Below are 27,390 nucleotides of genomic sequence, written 5' to 3' on the forward strand. Positions count from 1 at the left end.
GGCACTTTCGACAAATCAACAAAGTCTACTACAAACTCTACTACAAATGGACGATGACTCCTCTGTCACTATTTGTTCCACTCAGAGAAGAGCAGAGAGTTACGACAGGAGGAATTACAAAAACCACTCTGGCAATTAGAATATTTGCCTGGGATATGGTAAGAAAACATAATAAAATCCTGGCATTCCTATTTCTTTGAAGAAGTGGGAAAAAAATTCAACAGGATAATAAAATATGAGAGTGAACCTTAGAAGTACTTAAAAAACTGCATTGCTCTTTTATTATGCTATTATTTAACACAATATACACCAGTGCCTGCCTTGATTTCACACAGAATATTTTCCAGTTTTGATAAAGAATGTTTTAGCTTAATGGCTGAGGTTAGGATAAAGAGCTGCCAACATACAAATTCATGCTCCTCCTATCCCTACTTGTACTATTATTGTGATTTAATCAATCTATACCATTCTTAAAACATAAACTTGTTTAAATCCTTTTCACGTATAATAACTAGGATAAAATAAAAACAAAGGCAGAGGACATGGCTATTTTCATAAATTTACAGTATGATTTGGTATGCAGAGCAAGACTTGAGAGACTTTTATAAAAAGTCTGGTTTTCACTTTTTAGAAGCAAAAATACAGGCAATTTTAGTATATTTTAAACCACATTTAGGTTGGTGAATATATAGCATCTTTTGTTATATATTTATTTACTCATTTATTTTTTAGGCTAAAAATTGCACTAAAACACTTTAAACTATCTTAAAAGAGCTTGTTGGTTGGTATCAGCACAAGGCAGTATGACAGATGTAAATAAGCTTCAAGTGGGCATTTATACTGATTTGGGCTGTGGTCAACTGTGGCAATTAGTTTTAGTACATCACAGGGACCCCACCAGAGCATCAATCGGGAGGCTTTACTCTAAGTCGTGAACACACTGAGGAACTGCTGATGTACAGAGATTTTGCTGCTATCAGTGACAGTGGGGTACACAGAAGGCAAGCATAGATAACACTGAAGAAACATTATATCTATTAATACTGCTTAGTATTCTAGGAGTAGGGTAGAACAGCCTATTTATCCTTTGAGAGCAAGGGATGCTCATCTGTCTTGGAACAATAAATAATAAGATGCTCAAACCCATTTGCATCAATCTATCTATATGATTTATCACAACAATAAGGCATTTTCTTCCATTAGAAAAACACTTAAAAAATTTCACCATGCCTAGTTCCTGGTTGAAGGTATGGGAAAATAAAAACTCCATGGGACTGTTAGTAGGAGTATAAATCCATGCTATTCCAGTTTTATCACTGGCAACGAATGCTGTCTACTTGTTCTCCTTGAAGTGACATTGTCACTCCATCCAATTTCATGAAAATGTCTGCGATATACCCAAGTCTGAATAACCAGCTTGACTCTAAGTGGTTCTGTGAAGTAAAATTGGTGTCCCATTAAGAAAAGCAGCTAGTTGAGCTCATAACTCAATTAACTGCGTAAGTGCTTTTCTTGCAAACAGCTACAATTTTTCAGTATGTAGCAAAGGGTTCTTATATGAATACTTTCTATTTTGTCTCACAGAATATTAAAAAGATGCATGCTTCATGGGTCAAAATTTAGTAAAATTAATAATTTTACTAATTCAGCAAGCTCCTTTTTAGGTGAAATTGGCTTTTTCTGCAAACACATGGCAGTAAAGAATCCAATCATTATTATAATAGTACATTTGGGTGCCACTGTCCTGATGAGTGCTAATGCAGCAGCATTTCTGCCCATCCATGCCTTTTGCACCAACAGTACAAATTTCAACACACGGAAAAAGACAAAAAGTGTCTTATTATTATGAAAACAGTTTTCTCCTCATGGACCATTTTGGAAGGATCTCAAGAAAACTCCTAGGGTCCTCAGACCACACTATAAGAACTGCTGATATAGTTTGATATATTCATACTCATCCAAAATTAGTGGTAATGTACCTATGTATCTGCAATGCAATATTGTATTAATGTGAGTCTTTTCTTTTTTAGATCGTCTCTTTTCTTTATTAAGACAGCATGCCTAGGAAATATTTGGATTAAAATCTATAAGATGCTCAAAAAAGGTTTTTCTATATTAAAAAAGAAAAACAATTTATGAAAAAAAAAAAAAAAAGACAATTCTTACAGGAAGGTAAGGTGCCAGTGCTCCACAGGATTCTGCCACAAGCAGTCGTCTTTCTGGGTATTTGTGATTAATCTAGAGCAAATAAATAAATAAATAAATAAAGTATAAACAATACACCCTCCCTTCTTCCAAAAGAGAATTACATTTCACCACAAATCCTGTTAAGAATGCAATAAAGCTTCTTCCTTTTCCACTTCTGGGAATCCCTGTGTGACTATACCTGGATCAGGAATGAGGGAGTGAGGGAGAACCTAATCATGAGGTTACAGGGGTCATCTGTTAAAGAAAAAAGGGAAAACCAAAGGTGAAAATTTGGCGAGCTACCTAGAGATTGTGGGCTTGCCTAAGACTAGGCTTTCCTTAGGATATCAGGAGAAATCAGGACTGTTCCCTAGCAATAGTAGCATATTTTTAAATTTGGAAAACTCAGCTTCTGAATCTTATAGATACGAACTATAATATGTGCCAGTCTTCTTTCTTCAACCTAAGGGATGAGGAAAAGTAAGTTAATCAATGATGTGACCAGAGCCCTTACTAGAAATATGATTTTATTTTTAAAGTGGACTTCAATCCATTCCTCTGTTTGCATATGCAAAATGATGGGGTTTTGCTATTGTGATGACTACACTGAACCATAACCAAAAATAACAAAAAAATGACACATACTGGGTTTTGTTCCCATATGTCTTCTTCATAGAATATAAATCTTTCTTTGACTGGAAAAGAAGTATATCTGTTCTCATATTCCCATATGAAAAGGTGACATAATTCATTAATGTATTGGATGCCTAAAATTAAGAAAAAAAATTATATAGTAATCTACTGGGCAACAAACTGGAGGTAGGCGGCTAGAAAGATCCCCGATAGCCAAATTTACTCAGGTTACAGAAGAGGTGGTGGTAGAGATGTTTATAACCGACATGTTTGAATTAAATTTAATCCAGATGAGTTACCTCAAAAGTTGAATGGTTTAAATGTCAAAGTATGGCTGTACATAACTTTCATTTGCTTTTCTTTAGCTCAGTAAAGTCTCAAAATTGAATGTAAATAGAAAAATCAATTGTATGTCTATGTATTAGCAATGAACAAACTAAAAATAAAATTAAGAAAAAAGTCTATTTACAATAGCATCCAAAAGAATGAAATACTTAGGAAAGAATAAAACAAAAGGGCAAAACTTACACTACTCTGAAAACTACAAATCACTGTTGAAAGTTTAAAAGACCCAATCCATAGAAAGATGTCCTAAATTCATAGATTGAAAGACTTAATATATAAAGTCAGGATGGCAACACTCTAGATAAATCTATAGATTCAATGCATTGTTTATTAAAATCCCAGCTGGCTTCTTTGGATAAATTGACAAAATGATCCTAAAATTCATAAGAAAATTCAAGAGACCTAGAATAGCCCAAATCATTTTGAAAGAGGAGAACCAAATTCAAGTAGTTAGGGTTTGTCTTTGGGGTAACAAAACTGTATAAAAATTGATTGCAGAGAAGCTTGCACAACACTGAAACCACTAAATTGTAGACTTGAAAAAGAAAAGAAAATGGAAAAATGATAAAAAATTAAATGTGCCCAATTAACTGTAGAGAATTGTAAATTAAAAGTTGCATGGCTATGTTGTAGCCAAGTTATTTTCACTTCAAGTGATTAGAACCTCACCCTAAATTTTAGTATGCACTGTAATTTATAGATGTATGAGAGATTATGAGAGGTACTTATTACTACATATAATGTTCACTTTGCCTATTGAACCTACTAGTTCTGCTTTAGTTTGGTGGGGAAAAAAATGAATGCCCAAAGAAGTTGGGAATAGGGCTATTAATGACTACATACTTCAGTGATATTCCAGAGATTAATATTTTTCTTAAGAATAAGTAACTGTGCTATTGTAAATAAAGCCATGTAATTTGTCTCCATAAGCAGGAACGCCATCTTTTTAAGGTAGAAAATGAGGTTCTTAACGATCTAAACATTAAGTCTAGAAAGTCAGTGATTCTGAGTTCTACAGAGAACTAGAATACTAAAATTCAATGTAAAAGCAAAAGCTTTGTTAGTAAGATAATGAGTTCAAGTATAAATACAAAAACCTCTCACATTAAAGATTTACACTTTACACATCTGTAATATATACAAGTATACAAGATATATTTCTAAACACACACACACACACACACACACACACACACACACACACAGACACGTCTTCTTGCTGTTTCTTGAATGCATTTAGTATACTCCCACCTCAGGGCCTTTGTTCTGACTGCATCTTACTTCATTTAGATCCTTACCTAAACATCGCTTCCTCAGAGATTCTTTCTCTGACTCCCTTTTCTAGGAGAGCATTCCCCATTAATCTCGCCCTTATCCGGGTTTATTTTTCTTTGTAATACATATTACTACAAAACAGCAGACCATCTCTTTGTTTACTCTTATTTTCCCATTAGGATCTCTTTGTCTTTTGTTCACCACTGTATTCCTAGTGACTACATCAGTACCCGGCACTGAAATGAGTGTTTCATTAAGTATTTGTTGACTGAATGAATAAAGCAAAGCATCCCAGAACATTCTTAAGTACTAACAAATCGCTGTGCTGAGCTATAGAAACATCAGCATAATTTATATCCTACATATTTCTTAATCACATTTAAAAAGGAAAGTATGAATCTTTTAAAGAAATCAGGCTATAATAGCTAGGTGAAAACTCAATACAATCATTTACCTGTTCCCAACACTGTGGTAAAAGTTCAGCTTCTACACGTGTTGGTCCAACATGACGTGCAAATGCCACACAACCTGTCAGTATCATTTGCCTGAAACATAATAATAAAAAAATAAAATAAAAAAAAAGAAAAAGGCTTGTGTTTGCATTAGAAAGCACAACTAGGATGAAAGGTTAAAAAGTCTCATCTCTATAATTTCACATAGAGTACAAGATTTTTGTACAAATTAGAGCTTTCTTTCCTTCTTTTTTTTTTTTTTTAGATAGAGTCTAGCTGTTACCCAGGTTGGAGTGCAGTGGCGTGATCTTGGCTCACTGCAACCTCCACCTCCCAGGCTCAAGCAGTTTTCCCACCTCAGCCTCCTAAGTAGCTGGAACTATAAATGTGCACCACCACACCTGGCTAGTTTCTGTATTTTTTGTAGAGATGGGGTTTCACCATCTTACACAGTCTAGTCCTGAAAAATTAGACCTTTTGGCTGGGCGTGGTGGCTCATGCTTGTAATCCCAGCACTTTGATATGCCAAGGCGGGTGGATCATGAGGTCAGGAGTTAAGACCATCCTGGCCAACATGGTGAAATCTCATCTCTACTAAAATCAAAATTAAAAAAAAAAAAAAAAAAAAAAAAAAAAAAGCTGGGTATGGTGGCACACACCTGTAGTTCCAGCTACTTGCGAGGCTGAGGCAGGGGAATTGCTTAAATCCGGGAGGCAGAGGTTGCAGTGAGCTGAGATTGTGTCACTGCACTCCAGCTTGGCAACAGAGCAAGCCTCTGTCTCAAAAAAAAAAAAAAAAAAAAAGACTTTGCTAACAGTGGCATAAGCTGCCACCAAATGCCTAAGTTCCTTACGATTAGCCACTCAAGCAGTGACAACATCATTTGTGACAGATGTTGTGAAGGAATTTCTGTATAGGTATGAAGCCGAATCTTATAACCTAAATTACCTTCCTATACATACATTCTGAGATTATATATGCCCAATGCTTCATTTTCTACACAACTTTGGTTTCTCGTCACTAAAACAGTTATTCTCCCAGTGTTTCTATAATTAAAAACTACAGTATCATATTAGTAAAGTGGTATTTTAAGCATCAGATTCTTTGGTATTATACCTAAGATAACTGTGGTAGGTAGTTTCTGATACGGCTTTCAATCATCCCATCTCTTTGACTGTGGACTGGACGTAGTGAATTGTCTCTAACGAACAGAGTATGAGCAAAGTGATAAGAGGTCAATTTTGAGATTAGGTTCCAGAAGTCTGTGATGTCAATCTTGCTGGACTCTACTGCCTTCTCAGCAGGCATGCTTAGCTAAACCAAGCTGCCATGTTGGAGACATCCATGTGGGAAGAAATTAAAGGTGGCTTCTGGCCATAAGTCAGTGAGGAGATGAAGCTCTCAGTCTAACAATTCTTGAAGAATTGATTCTTGACAATAAACAACTGTGTGATTAAGATGAAAAGCAAATCTTTCTCCAGTTGAACCCTGAGATGACTATCGCTCCAGCCAACCTTTGACTACAGAGGACCCAGATCCCTGACCCACAGAAACTCTAAGATAAAAGATGTTTTATACCATTTTCTCTTGGGGTACTTTGTTATGAAACAACAGTTAACCAACAACTAAAACATTATCTTCATTTGAATTGATATATTTGTATCAATTGATTTGATGTATTTGTAACTGAATGTAACTAAATAAATGAATTAATGTATTTGCAACTAAAAACTACAAAATTTGAAGATTTTGTACTCTTCAGAATGAAGTTCTATCTAAAATGACTTTAAAATGCAGAATTTGAAGTTCTTCCACTTTTGATTGTCTAACACTTTAAAAAAGTAAAACCTGATGGAAAAAAGTATACTTTTAACATATGTTTTAAAGTAGCCAACTTCAAGGAAAACTAAAATAGAACGCTTATGTAATTCACAATCATTAGAAAATCAGCACTTTATGTCATTGCTATTTCCCAATATATGCCAATTTAAATTAACTGTAAAATGACATTAAATTTCTGTTTGGTTTAGTCAGATTAGTTACTAACTGTTTGCTTAGGTTATTTAACGAGAATTACAAAGCTTCTTTGGAAACACTGGGGGAAACAGTGAGCCAGTGTATCCTCACTGTACATTGCAGCAGCTTCTAATTCACCACAATCCTTGTAGTTTTTATCTGATTCTCCTTTATGTCATTATCCTCTGTTTCTATTTCTCAACTTTTGTGTTCCTATTTCCTTCTTTGATTGTATCCCAATTAGGAAGGCAAATAAAGTGAATGAAACTGCAAAAAGATATTAGCAAGCACTTTAGCTGCTTGCCCCTAATGAACGTTTCCTAATACCTCATCATTGCTTTTGCCCTCATTAGTGTATTAAAATGAGAAGGCATACATGTTTGATAATGGTAATAACAGCCACATTTTCTTAAAATTTAAGCATTTTGAACACTTATAAGAGGTACACATTTGTATAGAAAGAACTTCAGATTTAAATTTTCTTAAAATTTAAGCATTTTGAACACTTATAAGAGGTACGTACACACTTCTATAATAAGAACTTCAGATGAAATGACTGTAAATCATAAGTCATCATCTCTATACTAATGACTACAAACTTCAATAGGAAAAAATGTTAGGTCCCTTGAAATAAATGTCTTAGAAGAGTTAATATAGAAAATTCTAGAAAACATGACAGCTTTGAAATACAGTCCCAAACAGATACGATTAGATGGCCCACAGATGATTAATAGCATTGGAAATAGACTACTATGATAGTAAAAATAAATATTGTTCCTACTTGTAGAAAATTACAGCACAGTTGTTTCATTAGTAAACGACACAGGCAGACATATGGTACCAATTACGGTTGTTAGAAAAGAATTGGCAAAAGCATCATTACTGAGCATAAAATTAAGTTTTTCTTGGGATATGATCAAAGAAGCCTGAGATTCATTAAGAAAAATAACTATTATGTCAAATATATTTTGCTAACCTAAAATGTTTGCTTGTTTCATGTATTCCTTATACTATATAGCATATAGTTAATAATAAATTTATATTTTTGTAAGGTGAAAGTAGACTTAAGTATGGACACGAGCAAAGTAAGGCTAGTAAGTACTTTTGGCCACCAGGTGGCAGCTGTTAGCTTTACATACAAGGTTTATGAAAATAGCCTTTAAGACCAGGTTTCTGCCTTGAAAATCTAAAAATGAAAATGTCGTAACTGTATTTAATTATTAACTAAATTACCAAGATAAGAAATGCTATTTTTAAAGAAGAAAATAAAATACTAATTTTCCTATAGTACCACCAAGTTGCCCTTGGGAAATTTTCAGTTTGCAATTAATGGTACTAATACAGTGATTTAACTTCCCTTACTCCTAATTGACTAACATGGGGCTGCTGGTATAAATTAACCTTAGCTGGACACTTAAAAGAGCAAGTTTCTCCACTTGCTTAGTTATATATTGATAAAAGCAGAAAAGAAGTTTCTATAATAGAATTTCAAAGTCTATAGAAATGTTTGTATTCTCCTAGCCAAGGGATTCTTTGTATTTTAAAAGATAAGCTTGAGATCTTTCATAGTTCATTCTTATTTATGATTTTCCAACATTCTCAGAAGATGCAAAATTATATCAGTCAGAAAAACAAGTACTGAAATTACATAAAGCTACAAAATCATTAGGTACAATTCCGTTATTTTGCAAACTATTAGCGAAGATCATTTTTTCATTAAGATAAAAATCATAGAAAAATATTCAACTGCTTTATTTTATCTGACTGGTGCTTAGTCCAACTATTCACCTCCAGCATGCTTTGTTCAAGTCCATACTTGCACAGCTTCACTTAATAGTTACGTGTTTTATGATTTGAGGTACACAGCTATCACTGCTGCTTGATCAAAATCCATTCCCCTTTCTTCTCATGTGTCACCCTGATCTGTGACTCTTCCCATCATTCTGCTTAGGATGCTCTACTCAGGCATCTTTATTTATGGGTATCAGACTCAGGACTAGCCAAAATAACACACCGTATCCCTTTAGCCACACAGCAATGGTTTACTGGTAACCCAGTGATGCACCAATTCATATGTTAAGTATTCTATTTTTTATAAAGCATTACCATTAAGAGGTCATAATGTGTCTAGTTCATCTGTGGGAAAAAGGGGAATGTTTAAGAGAAATCAAGCATGACAAATAAAGGAAAGCACTATGTGAATTAGAAGTCCAAAGGTAACTAAAACAAAAGTGTACTAATTCAACATGAGTAACTGGAATAACAAGAATGAAAATATTGCAGAGCATTGTAAGTGGAGCCAGTGTTCCATCTGCTTATCAAAAAAATTTGGGTAACATTTCCTCTATTAATTTATACATAACTTCAAACTTCAAAGACTTTCATAATTAAAGAGCAACTGGGATTTAACTGTTGAGTTGACTGGAGCCAACTTTCTGAGGATTATTAACAAACTTGCTCATTTTAAAACAAAATGACTACAATAAAATGTGTTGCTAAGTTCATAAAAATGTGTTTATAAGGAAAAAGTTTAAAGGCTTGCAGCAAAGTTTGCGGAGGAAACTTTATACATGCACTTTAATATGCATGTATATACAGGAGCTTTATACATGCATTTTTGTGAACTTATATTGAATGAAGCAGTAATTAATGACAAAATACTTTTAAGGTTATCAGTTTGTTGATTGAACACTATTCATACCATCCACAAAGGTATTGCCAGTTTTCCAAAAGATTGGAAAAGTCAAGGCCTGATATCATAGGAACATATACATTTACATTTTGTCCATCAGAATGTATTATGAGCTATGGTTGAAGAGTTTCTGGAAATTATTGAAACCATGAAGGTTTGGGCAAACAATCCTTCAATCCAGCAAATGGCCAGTGAATACTGTGTTTTACTGATATTTGAAATTTATCAGCCAGGCACAGTGGCTCATGCTTGTAATCTCAGCACCCTGGGGAAGCCCAGGCAGGAACATCGCTTGAGTTCAGGAGTTCAAGACCAGCCTAGGCAACATGGCAAAACCCTGTTTCTACAAAAAGTGCAATTAGCTGGGCATGGTGATGCATGCCTGTGGTCCCAGCTACTTGGGAGGTAGGAGAATCACCTGAGCCTTGGAAGGTGATTGCACCTGAGCCTTGGAAGGTGAGCCATGATTACAGTGAGGTTGCAGCAAGCCATGATTATGCCTCTGCACTCCAGCCCCTAGGAGACAGAGTGAGACCTTGTCTCAAAAAAAAAAAAAAAAAAAAAAAAAAAGATCACTTACAACAAACGTGGATTTGATTTTCAATAGTCTCAATTCTATTACTTTGTCTTCAATGTAAGTTTGAAAACACTGCATATTTTATATTTCTTCATTCTGCTAGCTCTCCTTATTACAGAAATCTTTTTCCTCTAAGCCTACATTTCTTTTGGCTTCCTTCTCCTGTTTATAATAGCCAGGAATTCTTGCCTTTTTTTTTAGGGAACTAAATAATGTTTTAAAATGTTTCTCTGGTTCTTTTAAGACATCATTTTCTAAGATATGCCTTTATTCTGAATTTAGAATAATTGCTATTTTCACTACACAGTGCAATTTTTATGGGGCTCATGTGGATTTTGGTTTCTATAAATGAATCTTTAAGAAGAAATTGATTCAGCTCTAGTTCATTTTGAGAGAAAGGGAAAAGCCACACTTAATAGCTTCACTCCCAGAGACATCTGAGGTATATTAAAGAGATAATAATTTAATGTAATTCTGCTGAATCCAGGTGTACTTTTCTCTTTTCTCAATGCCCAGTTCTCTTGACAATGATGATAATTTATGCTATACGAGATTTAAAGTAGTCTGGAGTTTAATTCAGTCAAATATCATATATAAAAAACTAACCCTCACTGTGTACTTCTAGGGCTATTTTTGGTCTTCATGTGGCTTCTTTTGTGGTAAAACCACATATTCAAGGACAAAAGATATCAATTTGCCCATCACCCTCCGTTTCTTGTTTACTGCAAATAATAATCTCTGAATGGATGAAGAAAAATACTACAGCAGACTGAATGGGGACAGAAATAACTGACTGCCTTAGATAAAAATAATGGATGTCAGACTTAGTGCATTTTACTTACTTTTTAGCCAACTGAAACATACTTTTCTCAAAATGAAAACTACAAGGGTCTTCCTAATCCAGAGTCACAGAAAAATTTCTCAGGCCCTTCAAATGGCTGAGTGTTAACCTTGTTTCTCACAAATGTTTGGTGTTTACATCTTAGTTTTTTATACTTTTTAAATGTCTTCATAGCAAATTCCAACTTGGGAAGGAAATACCAAGAAATGTTAACCTAACAACACCTTAAACGAGAAGTTCTCTCTCTCAACAATCAAGATTTAAAAAAAATAAACTCTACTTGCTTTCAGTTGGGAGAATCTCATTGTAAGGTAAACATTAAGAAGTAGCTCAGAATCTAACAGAATAGAACATAGGTACACATATGTCTAAGATAAGACAATTATTGAAGTTACATGAATATCAAAACTCATTATTAGGCAAGAAGCCATTTGAACAGAATTCTTAAAAAGAGAAAGTTTGGTGTATAAAAACTGCACCTCGATGTTTTAAGATAAATGATTCCATACAAAATCTGCATTTTGTGCCTTTATAGGTCTTAGGATTCATAAAAATGTTATTGAGAACATAATATATAGGCAGATGAGGTCGGGCTTTTCTAAAAAATCTGCTTTACAGAAGGTTAGGTTTCTTTCTGGAGAACATTAGGATGCCTGAGGGGTCACCAGGTATGTACAATTTTCTGCTATGCTACCCACCTGGAACTTGTTGCACTTGGAGAGCAGAGGGGAAGAGTTATTTTCTAGCCAACATATGATTTACCTCTAACACCCTGTTATCATCCTCCCACCGCTCACTCCCTCCCCCTTCCACTAGAGGGTTGGGGCATAATCTAATCATTGATTATCAGTAGATGCTTCTCTACTAGAAAGCAGAAAAACGTATTAATAGAAGGCAGACTGTTTTCAGACAAAAGTAACTGTCTTGCAATTTTCAGAGAACATTTACATTTTTACAAGAAATAAAGTTCATTAAAATTTATTATCATTTTAATGTGAGTTAGTTCCTGAAAAAAATAAAAGATAATTTAGATAATGCCCTGCAGTATCTATATCTATCTAGCAACCTTGAGAAACTTAACTTTTTTTTTTTTTTTTTTTGAGGTGGAGTTTCACTTTTGTTGCCCAGGCTATAGCACAGTGGCACAGTCTTGGCTCACTGCAACCTCTGTCTCTCAGATTAAAGTGATTCTCCTGCCTCAGCCTCCCAAGTAGCTGGGATTACAGGCATCCACCACCATGCCTGGCTAATTTTTTTGTATTTTTAGTAGAGATGGAGTTTCATCGTGTTGGCCAAGCTGGTCTCAAACTCCTGACTTCAGACGATCCTGCCCACCTCGGCCTCCCAAAGTGCTGGGATTACAGGTATGAGCAACCTCGCCCAGCCTAAACTTAAGATTTTGAGAAGGTAATAGATCCCTTTCAAAGATTTAAATGATGAGACTTGACAGTAATTATAGCAGGTGATAACTAGTCTGATCTTAGTAGGATAGATACATATTTTAGAAAGTTGTTTTTGTTTTAGATTTTATTTACTATGCATACACTAAATTTCTTAAAGTAAATTTCCTATTATCTATTTCTTTGTTGCAGTAAATTCCAGGTCTCTTTAAGAAGAGAAGGTGAGGAGGAGAGAGAACCTGATGACGACATTATGGTTCGAAACGTATTTTCATAGGATTTTAAACCATGAAGGAGTGAATCTATGATGGTGGAATGCTCCAGTGCTGCTAAAATACATACTGGGAAGGAAAGAAGGCAATTTAGATTAAAATGCTAATCTTGATGCCTAATTAGTAAAATCAGTAAGTCAACACTGTATTTCTTTTTCAAAGATGGAATCGTACCCACCTTTGTTCATCATCTGGCCTCTTGATCAAATTGAAAAGTATGTGGAGAAGTTGATCTCGCTCTTTAGGCTCAGGATGTAGGCATGCTGTACACAATATGAGGGGGATCAATTCCTAAAGAAATATGAGGGTGGAAAAATTCAAAATAAAAACACGTTGCACAATATTACTCTTTTCTTTCTCCAGAATATTCTTAAACAGACATTTAAAATGAAATAATGCTCAATAAACAAAAGGGTAAATTTTAATTTTATAAGGTTGGTAATTCAAGAGAAAACACTAAAATCATTACGTGTTGGTTGTGCAGGAAATGTAAATCACAATGTGACAAAAGTTGCTTAAGATTCAGCTAACCTTGTTTTTTAATCTAGTGCTTCCCAAAGATCCACTAGCTTTTACACTAAATTAATCATGTGACATGCTGACATCATAATTTTAATTCTGAAAGTGTTTTTAAACAAAAGTTGCAGAAGTTCACTATATTTTAAAATTTAAAGAGATAATAAAAAATACAGACTGCTCTTCCCACTTCTATAAGGACAATATAATGCCTTTCTTATGATTAGATATAATCTAATAATTTTGTGCCTTTAGCACTTGACGCAGTGCCTAATTAAAAAGACCATTTTCACAGATGTTGAATCCCTCAGTACTATTACAGAGTATCAGCAGAAATATCTGATGTTGAATCAGAAATTTTAAATAATATTTTGTTTTCTTCACATTCGATATGCAGAGGTAAATTCAGCATTTTGTAGGAAAGTAACAGGTAAAAGTTTGTTTCTAAGAAATACTTGAAATTAATTACGCTGTTCTACATTTTAATTAAATTAAGATATTCTTAACATTAAAGTGCATTCAAAATATATTAATTTTTTCATTTGAGTGGATTTTCAAATCTAAGAATAACAGTCCAAAAGTAATAAAATATTTTTGAGAGAAATCCTCTCAGTTATAAAAACAATATTTTGTAAATAGAGTAATCACTATAATGTAATTAAGAAGGGAAGAATAACTATACTCATTTCTCTTTCCCATCTGCCTTGATATTCACCAAAAATTAAGAGATTTGTTTGTAATAATATAACAAAAATAATAATGTGACCTGAAGAAAAGCATGATAAAAAGTCTACAATGAAGTATTTTCACACTTTGAAGATGCTTCTTTAGAGCTGATTTTTAGAAGAGTTGAAATTGAAGTTTAAATGTATGACTAGAAGTCTCTCTCCATTATTTCTAAAGGTCTTTATATATTAAGATCATAATTACACGGTATAAATCTTAATCTGAAGGTACAAAGATATAGGTAAGAGGAGCTAAGAATAAATCTGAGAAAAAAAGAACGTGAAACATTTATTCTGCCATTTTCAGTCTTCCTGTTTGGGCACCTCCGTAGGTTTTACCTTAGTGAATAATTGAAAAAGAATAAAAAATAATTGGGAATAATAATTTTGCAATGGAAATGAGAGACAGAGCATAGGTACAGATCCTATATGTTTTCCCTAGAGGTTTAATATAATGCCTGATGGATTAGTCCTGATTCTGTAGAAGAAAATAAATACCCTTTTACAAAATATTAAATATTCTATCTGGCTGGAAATTTAACAGTATTAGGGCAGGAGATCATTAATACCAAGGGCTGTCCTAATCCTTAGTTGATTCCATATGGGCTGCTGAGAGGCAATGATACTACTGAAAGGACTAAGACATTGCATCATCAGGGCATCCTACTGAAAGTAGAACCTTAAGGATGAAAAGTAGTTATTCTAGAAGCATTAAAAAGTGAGAAGCTATTCTAATGTCTGTAAACCAAGAAAGGCCCCACATTTATTTATTTATTATTTATTTCACTTTGTCTTCATGTCAGATCTTATTTCATCCTAATCCCCCTTCCTGCTTTCCCATCCTCTCTATGTGTATATTTCTCATACTTTTTTTTTCCCATTCTCTCCCTAGCCTGTTTACTGTTTAAAGTTATGAAATGAAGGTAAGATAGCTGCTGTAATTGCTAGCACACAGACACACTTAAAATATAGAGTATAATCTTCAACTTCCTTATGTCAAAAGCAAGCATACAAAAACAACTATATTGCACTTTATCCTTTATGCCTTATATTTTCTTTTCTTTTACTTTTTTATCATGAGGCTTAGAAATCATCAATCAAGGAGGGAGTTTATGTCATATATTAACATGGATAACACTTTAATTGAAATATGGCTACAGATATGCCAAACTGAGAACTCGGCCTGGGAGCTGGAAGAGTTCTTATCTTGGTTTACTCCATAGTACCAAAGAAACTAAAGAAAAGCACAAATTTCTCTTTCGGTTTCCTCAAGTGAAACATGTAGGAATTAAGATTAATGCGCAAACGGAAAACACTTCACATACATTCTGCAGTTTGTCTAGTGCTGCTAATTTTTCCTTCTGAAAGCAAAGGTGGCCTCAAATAGCCTTTTCAACACAGCAGCCTTTATGAATCAGTTCAAATTAACATATTAGAAGGAAAGTATTTGTGAGTACATGTCTCCTTGAACCCTAAATTTCTGTGAATGTAAGACTTGAAAAAAAATACTTTTCACTTTTCTTAATCACAGTAATAATTGATATTGCCATTAGCTTTTATTTCTTGGTGGCAAATTAACAACATATGAGAAGTCACTGCCAATAATTTTTGGTAGCTATTTCATGCCAAGGAGGGTGGTACACTTTGGCATATTATGGCTACGGCAGTTACAATTCAGAGTGTAAAGGATGTCAGATGGCTTCCTCCTCTTACAGCAACACAGAGCTGAGAAGAGATCAAGTAAGTGAGGAAGAAAAATGTAGAAAGAGTGGTCTGTTTCTGACAGAGCCAGCAGAAACACAATTAGGATTTGAATTGCTAGATTGAGACTGGCCCCAAATCTGTCAATTTCTCTATTACCCATTTATTTATAACTTCTGTTTGTATTGCTATTAAAATAAAATAATAGATTTTATAAGTATATGTCTATTGTGTTATTTATTCCCATTTATTTATTGTGAATTCATCTTTCAAATCTCTAAAACACTAATAAATCCACACCAGAATTTACTAAGTCTGTATCTACCATCTGTAGACTATTCATATGTTAATAGGCTTGAGTCAATATTCTGCCTTTGGCATCATCTCTCCCACTGAAAAAGTATAGCCTTAAAACTTTCCTTATAATTCTGAATACGGCATTTAGAAAATGGTGACTAAACTTCCATTAGAAGACAAGGTGTTTTAAAAATATCTTTGAAAGACTAAATGTAAATGTAATGAGGATAACACAGCAATAAAAAATTCTTAGGCATATAAGATTTAATATCTCATATAATATTAAAATAATAACCATGGTAAGAAAATACCTATGCTATGGCTTTGGTAATATTAGATCCAAGAGGTGCTTTTTCTGTTTCACATAATAAAACTTATGTGTCTGCATTTCTTCCTTTTTATTGAAAGACTGGGTCTTGTTATGTTGCCCAGGCTTGAATGCAGTGGCTATTTACAGGCGTGATAATAGAACACTACTGCCCCAAACTCCTGGGCTCAAGAGATCTATCGGAGGTAGTGATTATCTGGGGCCGGTATTGGTCTCAGCAGTAAAAATAATTTGCCAAGACAATTGTGGGTAAAGAAAGGAAAATTTATTAGACAAAATAGAAAAATACATTGCAAAAAAGCAAAGGGCAGATCAGCAAGACAGGAGCTAACTGCAAGGAGACAAAGGCTTGCTGGTGCTTATGCTGTGTGGTGAAGAGGGCTTTGAGCAGTACTGATAAAGCTAAGGTTGCAGTGAGCTAACTTGGATTTTTCTATTAGCTGAGGTGTCTGGTGATAGCTTTGTGCAGGAAGATTGTGAGTTATTTGCACAGGAGGGCTATATGTCCTAGACCATGAAGAAAGGCAGACTTATAGTTTATTCACTTTCTTTTTTTTATGCTATCCCTCAGCTTCACCAGCCCAACCTCTCCTCCTTATTTAGAACTCCACAAGAACATCCTGTCTCAGCCTCCTGAGTAGCTGGAATAATGTGCCACTGCGCCCAGCTAACATAACCATATTTTAAGTAATAGGAATCTTTAATATTTAAAAATCTGATTTGGCAACCTAGAGAGTACTCAGTAATGTGTATTGAAGTGAAATATTAAACTGAGTGTCTATGACCATTAAAGAGGAAATCAGTATAGTAATCCCACTGCAGAATTTCTGGGACTTTTAGATTCATTCATAGAAGAGGATTAGCATTTGAGAACAGCTTGGGCAACATGGCAAAACCCCATCTCTACCAAAAATACAAAAATTAGCTGGGCGTGGTGGTGTGCACCTGTAGTCGCAGTTACTGGGGAGGCTGAGGTATGAGGATCTGTTGAGGCTGGAAGGTCAAGGCTGCAGTGAGATGTGATCATGCCACTGCACTCCAGCCTGGGTGATGGAGTGAGACTCTGTCTCAAAAAAAATAAAATAAAGATTTTCTTTGAGTCAATGGTAATCTTTTGAAATTGATATGATCTATCTATCTATCCATATTTAAATAAATCAAGAGAATTCTTTCACACAATCCAAAGGAAAAAACATAACGCTGAAACAACTGGAGAGGGAGCAGAAATGACTGAAGAAGGAAGGAAAGATAATAAGCAATAGGAAAATATCTGTTCTAAGCAGCTAAGATATCCTTGGCTTATCAGTACTCTAATTGTCAAGATTATATACAAATATAATGTGACATTATATTTACTTATTAGTGTAAAGATATCCTTGGCTTATCAGTATTCTAGTTGTCACATTATAACCAAAATGTAATATATATTTGGATATCACATTATATATCACATTTGGATATAATGTGACAATTAGAGTACTCATAAGCCAAGATACAAGTGTGTAAAATTTAATACATAGCACAGAAAGCATGGCTTGTCAGTATAAGACAAGGAGGGTCAGGAAGGTAGTGTAAACATGTAAAATAAAGGGTATAAGGAAAACAATAATGCAAATGTATGATGATAAACAGTACTAAGATGGGCTTTAGTGACTAGGAGCAATAAGGTATGGTAGCAACTGTCGCTAACTAGAGATCCCATGTCCCACCTATAGGGGACAGGAACTGTGCTCCATTGAAAAAATCATTTGGAAATGTAAGCCCAGTGCTCTTAGACTGGAAGAAAACTCCAGACGAGGAGTTTTTGAAAAAGGCCAAAATTTTGTATTTTTAGGTAAAATATCAGTTTTTAAAGTTTAATAACTAGTACATCATTTTTAACAGGCCAAAGAACAGAGTAGGTCAAACAAAACCTATCTGTGAGCCTTTGTTGGTCTGATAGTGTAAAACCTCTGATTTAAGTTTCAGTTGAAATTTTTCAGCATGTTCCTATTCATATAAAAAGAAAACACAATAAAGACAGACATTACAAAGACTCACGTAAGAAAAAAAAAGATTACTCACCTCTGTAAAAGTTCTACAATTCAAGGGCTGCTAAAAATACCTATCTTAGAATTATTAATATTAAATATCTATAATTTCTGGGGCTCAATCTTTAAGAAACCTAATTAAAGTACTTAAATAACCTTAAGTCTCACTATTGCTAAAGAAATGTGATTTACTCCCCAAATTAAACATACACACATGCCAACATCACATAGGTGTAAAGGTAGTCAAAACTTACTGTCTACTTTATTACACTTATCCACAATACTAATGTATAATCTCATAGAGTTATGATCCTCTGAGATGATCATTACTCATAAGTTTTCCATGAAGGAAACATGAATGGCAATGTAAAAGGTTAAAGTCTAGTTTCTCATAAGATGGGAGGTCTGTGGGGGTACCAACTACTTTAAAAAACTTTCAGGGAGTTGGGTCTCTCCTTTGCCTTTTTTTGTTACAGCTTTACAGAGATAAGTGGTTTTCTCCTTTGCCTTTTTAATGACAGTTTTATTGAGCTGTTTCACCTTTCATAAAGTCCATCCATTTCAAGTGTATATGCAGTGGTTTTTAGCATATTCAGAGTTGTACAACCACCATCACAATATAATTTTAGAAGACTTTCAATATCCCAAAAGGAAAGTTTGTCCCCATTAATAGTCTCTCCTCAGTTTTACTCCCATTTCAGCCCCAGACTTCTTTGATTTTCCAGCTTAGCTAGTTGATAGAATATATTTCCTTGGCATAGAATGAAAACGAAAGTTAAATTTTGATGCATGACTACAAAAAAATGCTATTTGAAGTAGTCTTTAACAATTTTTTATTTTGTAATTATAGAATTTCCTCTTCAAATGCAGTTAAAGCAGAAATTGTGAAAAACCAACTACTTTACCTTATTTACTGTACACATTTATCAAATGGTAAATATATTTATTCTACAATTTGGCTCAAAAGATTCAAGTTTCCTCAACCAATCCATTAAAATGAACTACTATGTAAGCCACATATAAAAAACCAGTCCATCTTTTAATTTTTTCTCCCACAATGAACAGGCAAAGAACTATAGAAAAATCAACTAAACCCAAAGCCAGGAGAAGGAAGATAATAATAAAAATTACAGCAGAAATAAATATTTAACTTTAAAATATAAGTTAATAAGAGACTACCATTATTTCAAAGAACCTAAGAGGTACATTTTTTTTAAAAAGCTTTTGAGTATCTTTGAAGTTGGGGGATATCTTATCTTAGACAGCATGCCATAATTTAATTGGGATTCTTTTTCTTTCTTAAAGAAACATAACTATTACAACCAATAGTTTTGCAATAATATTGCATCTTAGATTTAAAGTAAGATATACTGAATTTAAAAAAATTATAATTGTAACCTGAAGATTGAGTAAGGCTACTCTTCTTTTTTTAAAGAAAACCAAATAATGCTAATATCTATATTCACTGTGCTTTCTATTTAAAAAAAATAAAAGTTTAATTTATTAGACAGCTTTGATTAAACCTTTATCCCACTCTCTTTAAAACAGTGGGTCAAAAAATCAGTTGAATGGGTCATTTTTTCATTGTTTAAGGATTTTTTTTTACTTTTCCAAAATATTTATAAAATCATGTTTGCTAATGCTTGTCTTTACTAACTTTTTTAATTAGTAAAGGCAATACTTGATTTGTAAAACTTTTAGTTTAATATATGTAAGTATATACTAGTCCATGATGTAAAACATCTTTTTTTACTGAAGTTGTAATGAAAGTTTAAAAGCACTAATAGATCTTTATATCATGATATAAAAAGCAAAATCTAATGTTAAGTATAAAAATGGCAAAGTAGAGAATAGTGCATAGAATACAATATCATTTGTTTAAGTCATGAGGAAAAGATCACATATTTCAATTTATACATGCACAAAGTATCTCTGAAAGAATATAAGACAGTGGTACAATAATTGTTGGAGTCTTCAATACCCTACTTTCATATTGCACAGAAATTCTAGACAGATCAATAAGGAAATAGAAAACCTGAACCTTATAAAACAACTAAATCTAATAAAATTATACAAAACACTCCACCCAACATCAGCAGAATATATATTCTTTTCAAATGTACACAGAACATTCTCCAGGGCAGACCATAAGTTAGGCAAGAGGTAATTGTTAGTTAATTTAAACTCAAAATCATATAAAGTATTTCTCTGACTACTACAGAATGAAATTAAAAATCAGTAACACAAGAAAAATGAACATTCACAAATATGTGGCTATTAAATAACGTGCTCTTAAATAAGCAACAGGTCAAGGAAGAAATCACGAAGAAAATGAGAAAACACTGAGATGACTGAAAATGAAAACAACATACCAAAACTAATGAGATGTAACAAAAGCAGAACTCAGAGGGAAATTTATAGCTGTAAATATCTACATTAAAAAACATCTCAAGTCAGTAGTTCGATATCATATGGAACTACAGAAAGATCAAACTAAGCCCAAGGCCAGCGGATGAAAAGAAATTATTAAAGATTAGAGCAGAGATAAATGAAACATAGACCGGAAAAATAAGGAGAATCAACAAAATTAGAACTTGCTTCTTGATAAGAGAAACAAAACTAACAAATGTTTAGCTAGACTGACTGAAAAAGAAAGAAGATGCAAACGACCAGGATCAGAAATGAAAACAGAGATGTTAGTACCAACGTTACAGAAATTAAAAGACATACAAAAGTTAATACTATGAACTGTTCATCAACAAATTAGATAATCAAGATGAAATAAACTAGTTCTTAGAATTACAGAAATCACCAAACTGATTCAGTAAGTAGAAAACCCCAACAGACTTATAACAAGGGAATATTCCTATATACTCTATTAAGCCAACCTTAGCCTGATAACAAAACCAAAGATACCACAAGATAAGAAAACCACTGAACAGTATCCCTACTGAATATAGACACAAAAATACTCAACAAAATAGTTACAACAGGTCCAAAAGCTCATTGGAAGGTTTATAAACCAAGACCAAATGGGGTGTATCCCACGAATGCAGGACTGGTTTAACATAAAATCTGGCAATTTATCAATAACACAGGTATATCACCATAGAACGATGGGTGACAATCACATTACCATCTCAACAGATGCAATAAAAGCATGTGGCAAATTCAACGCTATTTCATGATAAGAACATTTAGCAAACTAGGGATAAAAGGAACTTCCTTAATTTGATAAAGGACATTTATAAAAATTCTACAGCAAACATAATCAATGGTGAAAGACTGAAAGCTTTCCTGAAAGATCAGAAACAAGGCAAGAATATCTGCTTTGTCAAAACGCCACTATCCAAATTGTACTGGAAGTGCAAGCCGGAGCAATTAAGCAAGAGGAAAAAATAAAAGCCATCTAAATTGTAAAGAAGAAGCAAAACTATCTCTCTATGTGCAGATGACATGATTCTATATATGTAGAAAATCTCATAGGAACCACAAAAAACTAATAGAGTTAATAAGAAAATGTAGTAAAGCTGTAAGATTTAAGATCAACACACAGTGATCAGTGTTGTTTTGCTAAACCAGGATAAACCTTTCCTTTCTCGAAAAGAAAATTAAAAGAACAATTCCATTTACAATACCATCCAAAGGAACAAAATACTTAGGAATAAATGTAGCTAAAGAAGTGAAAAAATTGTACACTGAAACTATAAAATATTACTGAAAGAAATTAAAGATTTAAAACAAAAAGACATTCCATGTCCATGAACTGGAAAACTTAATGTTGTTAGGATGGCTATCTTCCCGAAGAGATCTACAGATTTAATGTAATCTCTATGAAAATTTCAATGACCTGTTTTGCAGAAGTGGAAAGTTGAGCATCAAATTCATATGGAACTGAAAGGGGCCGCAAATGGACAATAGTGAAATGCAGTTGGAGGACTCAATGTCCCAGTTTCAAAACTTACTACAAACAAAAGTTATCAAACCAGTGTGGTAGTGGCATATGGCTAGACATACAGACCAATGGAACAGAACTGAAAGTCTAGAAATAAACCCAAAGAATCTAGGCCCAACTGATTTTTGACAAAAGTAGCAAGACTATTCAAAAGAGAAAATTTTTCCTCTTGAACTGTTTCCGGATAACTGAATAGCCATATGAAAAGAATAAAGTTAGACCCTATTTCACTCCAAATATAATAGATCAAAATAGATCACTGATCTAAATATATATAAAAAGGTTTTCTTCTAATTGTTTAATAGGTTTAGCTCTTACATATATTCATATACATATATATATCTTCTATAACATTGATTGATTTGGCAATGGATTCTTAAAATTAATACTTAAAGCACAAACACCACAAGAAAAAAATAGATAAATCAGATTTCATAAAAATGGAAAACATTTGCCCATCAAAGGATATGGCCAACAGTATAAAAAGAAAACCTACAGGATGAAAAGAAATATTTGCAAATCATATATATGATAAGAGTTTACTACCCAGAATATATAAAAAACTCTTACAACTCAAAAACATGAACATAAACAATCAAATTTAAAAATGATCAAAGGACTTGAAAGAATACTCTACAAGCTAGCAAAATTGACTGCATGTGGGACAGAAGCTCAACGACAGGAATAAAGGAATTTTCAATGTACGTCTTTTTACATTAAAAAAAAGTTATACCGTGTAAAAACATGAATCAAAACATTAAACCCTGTTTCTAATGCTCTATGTATGTAATCAGCTAAGATATTACTATATTTAGTTTACTAAAGAACATTGAAATTGTATTTAAATACCAATAAAAAGGCTTTTGCTGATAATATCAAACTTGAGAAACAAGAAGTCAAAATATTAATCCTTCAATCATAAAATTTTTTAAAAATGTAGATTTATTACTTAAGCCCTGGAGTTTGAGGCTGTAGTGAGCCATGATTGTGCCACTGCACTCCAGCCTGAGTGACAGTGCAAGAGGCTCTTAATAAAAAATCAAAAAACCAAACCAAAACTAAACAAAAAACTGACAACTCTGTCTCCCCATAGACAGAGATATATAGAGATTTATAATAAGAAACAGGGGTGAAATATTAAAAAGTAATTCAATATCAAGAGATTTAAGGAATAAAAGTTTTGTTCTTTTATGCCCAGGGATTGATTTTAAATCAAACTAAGACATATTTCATTATTTGTCAATTTAATTTTGAGGAAATACAATTTTGTTTTATTATAAATGGCAACTTTTCTGATAAAACATATAAATAATTAAATGAACAAAGATAGATGATCAGTTTTTCAGGAAATGATTATATATTTTTTAATTATAAAAATTTAAAATCAGCCAGAAAAGTAAACATCATACCACAAATTAGATGTATGTGTGCATATATGCATATAATCTGTATGTATAATGTATCTGATTACTGATGATGCAAATTTATAAATATTTCATGCAGTACAGTCAGATTTTAGTGGTAGTCTTTTATGATAATATGGAAAATTAAAATCAAAAAGCTAAAACTGAATTTCATAATAATCAGGTTTCTGTAATATTTTAAAGATGATATTAAGGAAATATAGTAAAAGGGATGCAAACATTAACGCATTACATGGATTATGTTACAAGCTAAAAAAGGAAAAGAAGCTCAAACACCAAATTCTGCCAGGCAGAACTGCAAAACAATCTGAAATTGGACACTGATCCTTCAAGACATATAATACTTTCCATACTTAGTAATATCTCATGACTATTTAAAAATAATTAGGTAAGAATAAAGCCATCAGTAGGGAAACCATCTTTTTCATTGTTTTTTATTAAAAAACCTATGGGGACAAGAAATTTTAAAAGCTCTACATGTTTTCTTGAGGATCAGTACAAATTTCTTGTGCTAAATGTATAATTGAAAATAAGCTTTAAATGGGTTTTGCCAATGCTTTATGTACCTATCATACTGTAGGTCCCAGAAATTATGAGTAAAATCAGAGGTAAATATTAAGAAGATAACAATACGATATATTCTAAAATATTCTTCATCTATTCTTTATAAAATGTTTTTGATCTAAAAATTGTATCTCAAAAACTGAATAATTCAATTAAATAATTTAAATTATTTGCAAATAAACCATCCACTGCCATTTAAATGAGATTACAGATAACTTTCCATTAATCTTTTATTGATTAAAATATAACTGTATTTAATAATAATTTATAAATACAATCATAAAAATAACTTCCTACAGTATTTATGGATCATAACATAGGCTATGTGGACTCAAATGTATTTGGAAATGTATTTTGGATACTTAAAGCATCTGTCAATAACAGGTTAACTGCAAGAAAAATAGAAAAGGTACTTTTAAAAGTTGTTTTAGTCAATATTATGACTATTCTATTCTAAGAGAAATGTGATTTATTGCCAAAACAAGCATAATAACACATTTACAATCGGCAACTTCAAGTACATTTAAGACAAGTGTTACATTATTCATTTCTATTAATTTAATACAAAGAATGTCCATTTCTGTAGCATATCATACCAAGAGCAGAGATAATTAGTTAACTGGTAATGTAAAAACCAGACAGTGGTCATGGCACATAAATGGACCTACAGTAATAGTTAGTGCTGCAGAAGCTAACAATGATTTAAGCAAAACTGGAAAAACATGAATACCATGCAGTTTTACTGAACTCACCTGACAGAGGTGTAAAACCATTCTCTAGGAGCAGAGATGCATGCACAAAAGTAAGAATATGATTGCAAGTAATAGACTTTAACAAAATAAAAATATAACACTCAACTTCAGAATGACAAAAAATGGACATGATGGGATTACTGGGATGAAAATACTATGTGTCTTACCTCTCTCTTTGCCAATAGCACATTGGGAACAATGTGTGGCAGGCAGCGTCCCAGCATTAACATAACACTTTTTTCACTGTCTGCAATACGAGACACCTAGAAAACCAAAGAATTAATAAATGATGATAGTGGAGAACTTCCATGCATAACAATATGGAAAAGTTCATTCTTTAGGCCCTGACACCTCTGCTCTAAATACATATTCCAATATTTTAACTTATGTAACAACAACAACAACAATAACAACAACAACATTGCTCTAAATGACATTAATATTTATTTGGGCTAGAAATAGATTTAAAATGCCGTTAAAATCAAGGATGAAGCCGAGGAGGCCTAATAGGCTTCACTTCTGGGAACAAGTAGTGGGGATAGCACAGGAGTAGGCAGCCTCAATGTTTGTTTGTTTTTGTCCTTGAAAAGATGCTCACAAAGCTACAACCATTGGCTACAGTGATACTCTGTACAAAGAACTTGCAAATACAAGGGGTAGGCTAAGGAAGGTGATTCAGTCTTAAAATGATGATTGCCAGAGTGCATCTAAACCATCCTCTAGCTCTGTGATATTCTCAGTGACACTGTGGAGCAGAAGCCCATGGGAAGTCAAGTGAAACGAAACACAAAACAGCTAGAAAGAGAGGAGTGAGTAAGGAGGTAAGAAAAAGCAATAGGGTTGGGCGCTGTGGCTCATGCCTGTAATCCCAGCACTTTGGGAGGCTGAGGCGGGTGGATCATGAGATCAGTAGTTCGAGACCAGCCGGGCCAACATGGTGAAACCTGTCTCTACTAAAAATACAAAAATTAGCTGGGCGTGGTGGCACATGCCTGTAGTCCCAGCTACTTGGGAGGTTGAGGCAGAAGAATTGCTTGAACTGGGGAGGCGGAGGTTGCAGTGAGCTGAGATTGTACCACTGCACTCCAGCCTGGGCGACAGAGTGAGACTCTGTCTCAAAAAAAGAAAAACAAACCAAAACAGAACAAAAACCAATAATAATAAAATACCCCCTCAAGATCAATCTGCAAAAATAAATATAAAATAGTTGAGAGAAACTAATATGCAAGCTAATAAACTCAACTATTGGACATAAACACTACTAATGAAATGAAAATAATGGAGTAATTTAAATGAACAATTAATATATAGACAGTGTACACTTAAGTTGGTTTTCTGAATTATATCCAAGAAGTGCTATCATTAGACATACTATTAAAAATAGAGTTTATAATTAATAGAAAAAACAGAAATGATCAACTATTTTCCTTAAAAGTATAACATTTTAGGAACTAGTTCTTAAAGCATTATTGTAAATAATGGATTTGCATTTGAAATATAGCCTTATCACAGATGCTTCTGTAGAAGAGATACTAAAAAGAAGAAAAACAGTAGAATGTTTTCAAAAAGTTGTGGGAATAGGTGGTATAATTTACCTCATATCCTAAACGACTATCTGCTGACATTCGACAAAAAGAGAGTAGTGCTTGATGGAATGCAGGAGACAATTTCCTAGAAGAAAATATTGTTTGAAAAGGAGATAATACCAAAGAATTACCATTGACATTTAAGGAGAAATCTAAGTTACATATTACAACTCCCATTCCTGCATTACTCCTACCCCTCAAATGCTAACCAGATTTCTGAGCCACCAGTGACTTGAATGCTTCACTAGAGAAACTTATACAGGTCACTAGGAGAAAAAAAAGTCAACAATAACTGGTGGTCTTGCTTGTTTGATGTTATGGGAATAAATGGCATTTATAGTTAGTGGATCAAACCTGAAGTGGTATAGTAGACCAATGACTATAGAAATGATCTAAAAATCTGAAATAAGGACTTTTTCTACCCCCAGTTTTCTATGGGAAACACAAAGGTAAAGTGGATACACAGGTTGACCTGGTATATTGCTGAGATGAATTAAAGTTTTGCAGATACATATAATGCTAATGATAAACCTGATTATTAGAAAACCACATACAATGAGTCTAAAGATAAAGGAGCACTTCATTCAATATTCATGATACATTTTAAAGAAAGTTTCTGTTTGTAGTTAAAAATATTAGCCTATTTTCTTTAATATTTATATTTCTAAAATAATAACAGTCTCTATGTAGTATTATTCATAAAATCATGACCATGAGTTGTACTTTGTGTTGTTAAATCTACAAAGAAAAGGCTAACACCAACAATTACATAATAAAGCTTATTTAGTATATACCACAAAGTGGTGCTCAGTAATTTCTGA

At 33.2% G+C, this 27,390-nt stretch overlaps 1 protein-coding gene across 9 annotated transcripts in view; it reads right to left on the reverse strand.

Annotated features, from left to right (window-relative positions):
* The window catches only part of RELCH (RAB11 binding and LisH domain, coiled-coil and HEAT repeat containing), a 120,895-nt gene that overhangs the window by 47,479 nt on the left and 46,026 nt on the right, over positions 1 to 27,390 (reverse strand). For 5 of the 9 annotated variants that reach the window (XM_074383294.1, XM_074383293.1, XM_039463808.2 and 2 more), the window contains 6 exons: positions 26,579 to 26,654; positions 25,151 to 25,246; positions 24,984 to 25,007; positions 12,870 to 12,982; positions 4,895 to 4,985; positions 2,167 to 2,238 (listed from right to left, as the gene is read on the reverse strand). In XM_074383294.1, coding sequence (XP_074239395.1) covers positions 2,167 to 2,238; positions 4,895 to 4,985; positions 12,870 to 12,982; positions 24,984 to 25,007; positions 25,151 to 25,246; positions 26,579 to 26,654 — 472 coding nt within the window. The remainder of the gene's footprint in view (positions 1 to 2,166; positions 2,239 to 4,894; positions 4,986 to 12,869; positions 12,983 to 24,983; positions 25,008 to 25,150; positions 25,247 to 26,578; positions 26,655 to 27,390) is intronic. The other 4 variants (XM_010336752.3, XM_074383297.1, XM_003926021.4 and 1 more) reach the window with 1 other exon arrangement.

This window comes from Saimiri boliviensis, chromosome 13 (assembly GCF_048565385.1).
Source record: "Saimiri boliviensis isolate mSaiBol1 chromosome 13, mSaiBol1.pri, whole genome shotgun sequence".
Lineage (NCBI taxonomy): Eukaryota > Metazoa > Chordata > Mammalia > Primates > Cebidae > Saimiri > Saimiri boliviensis.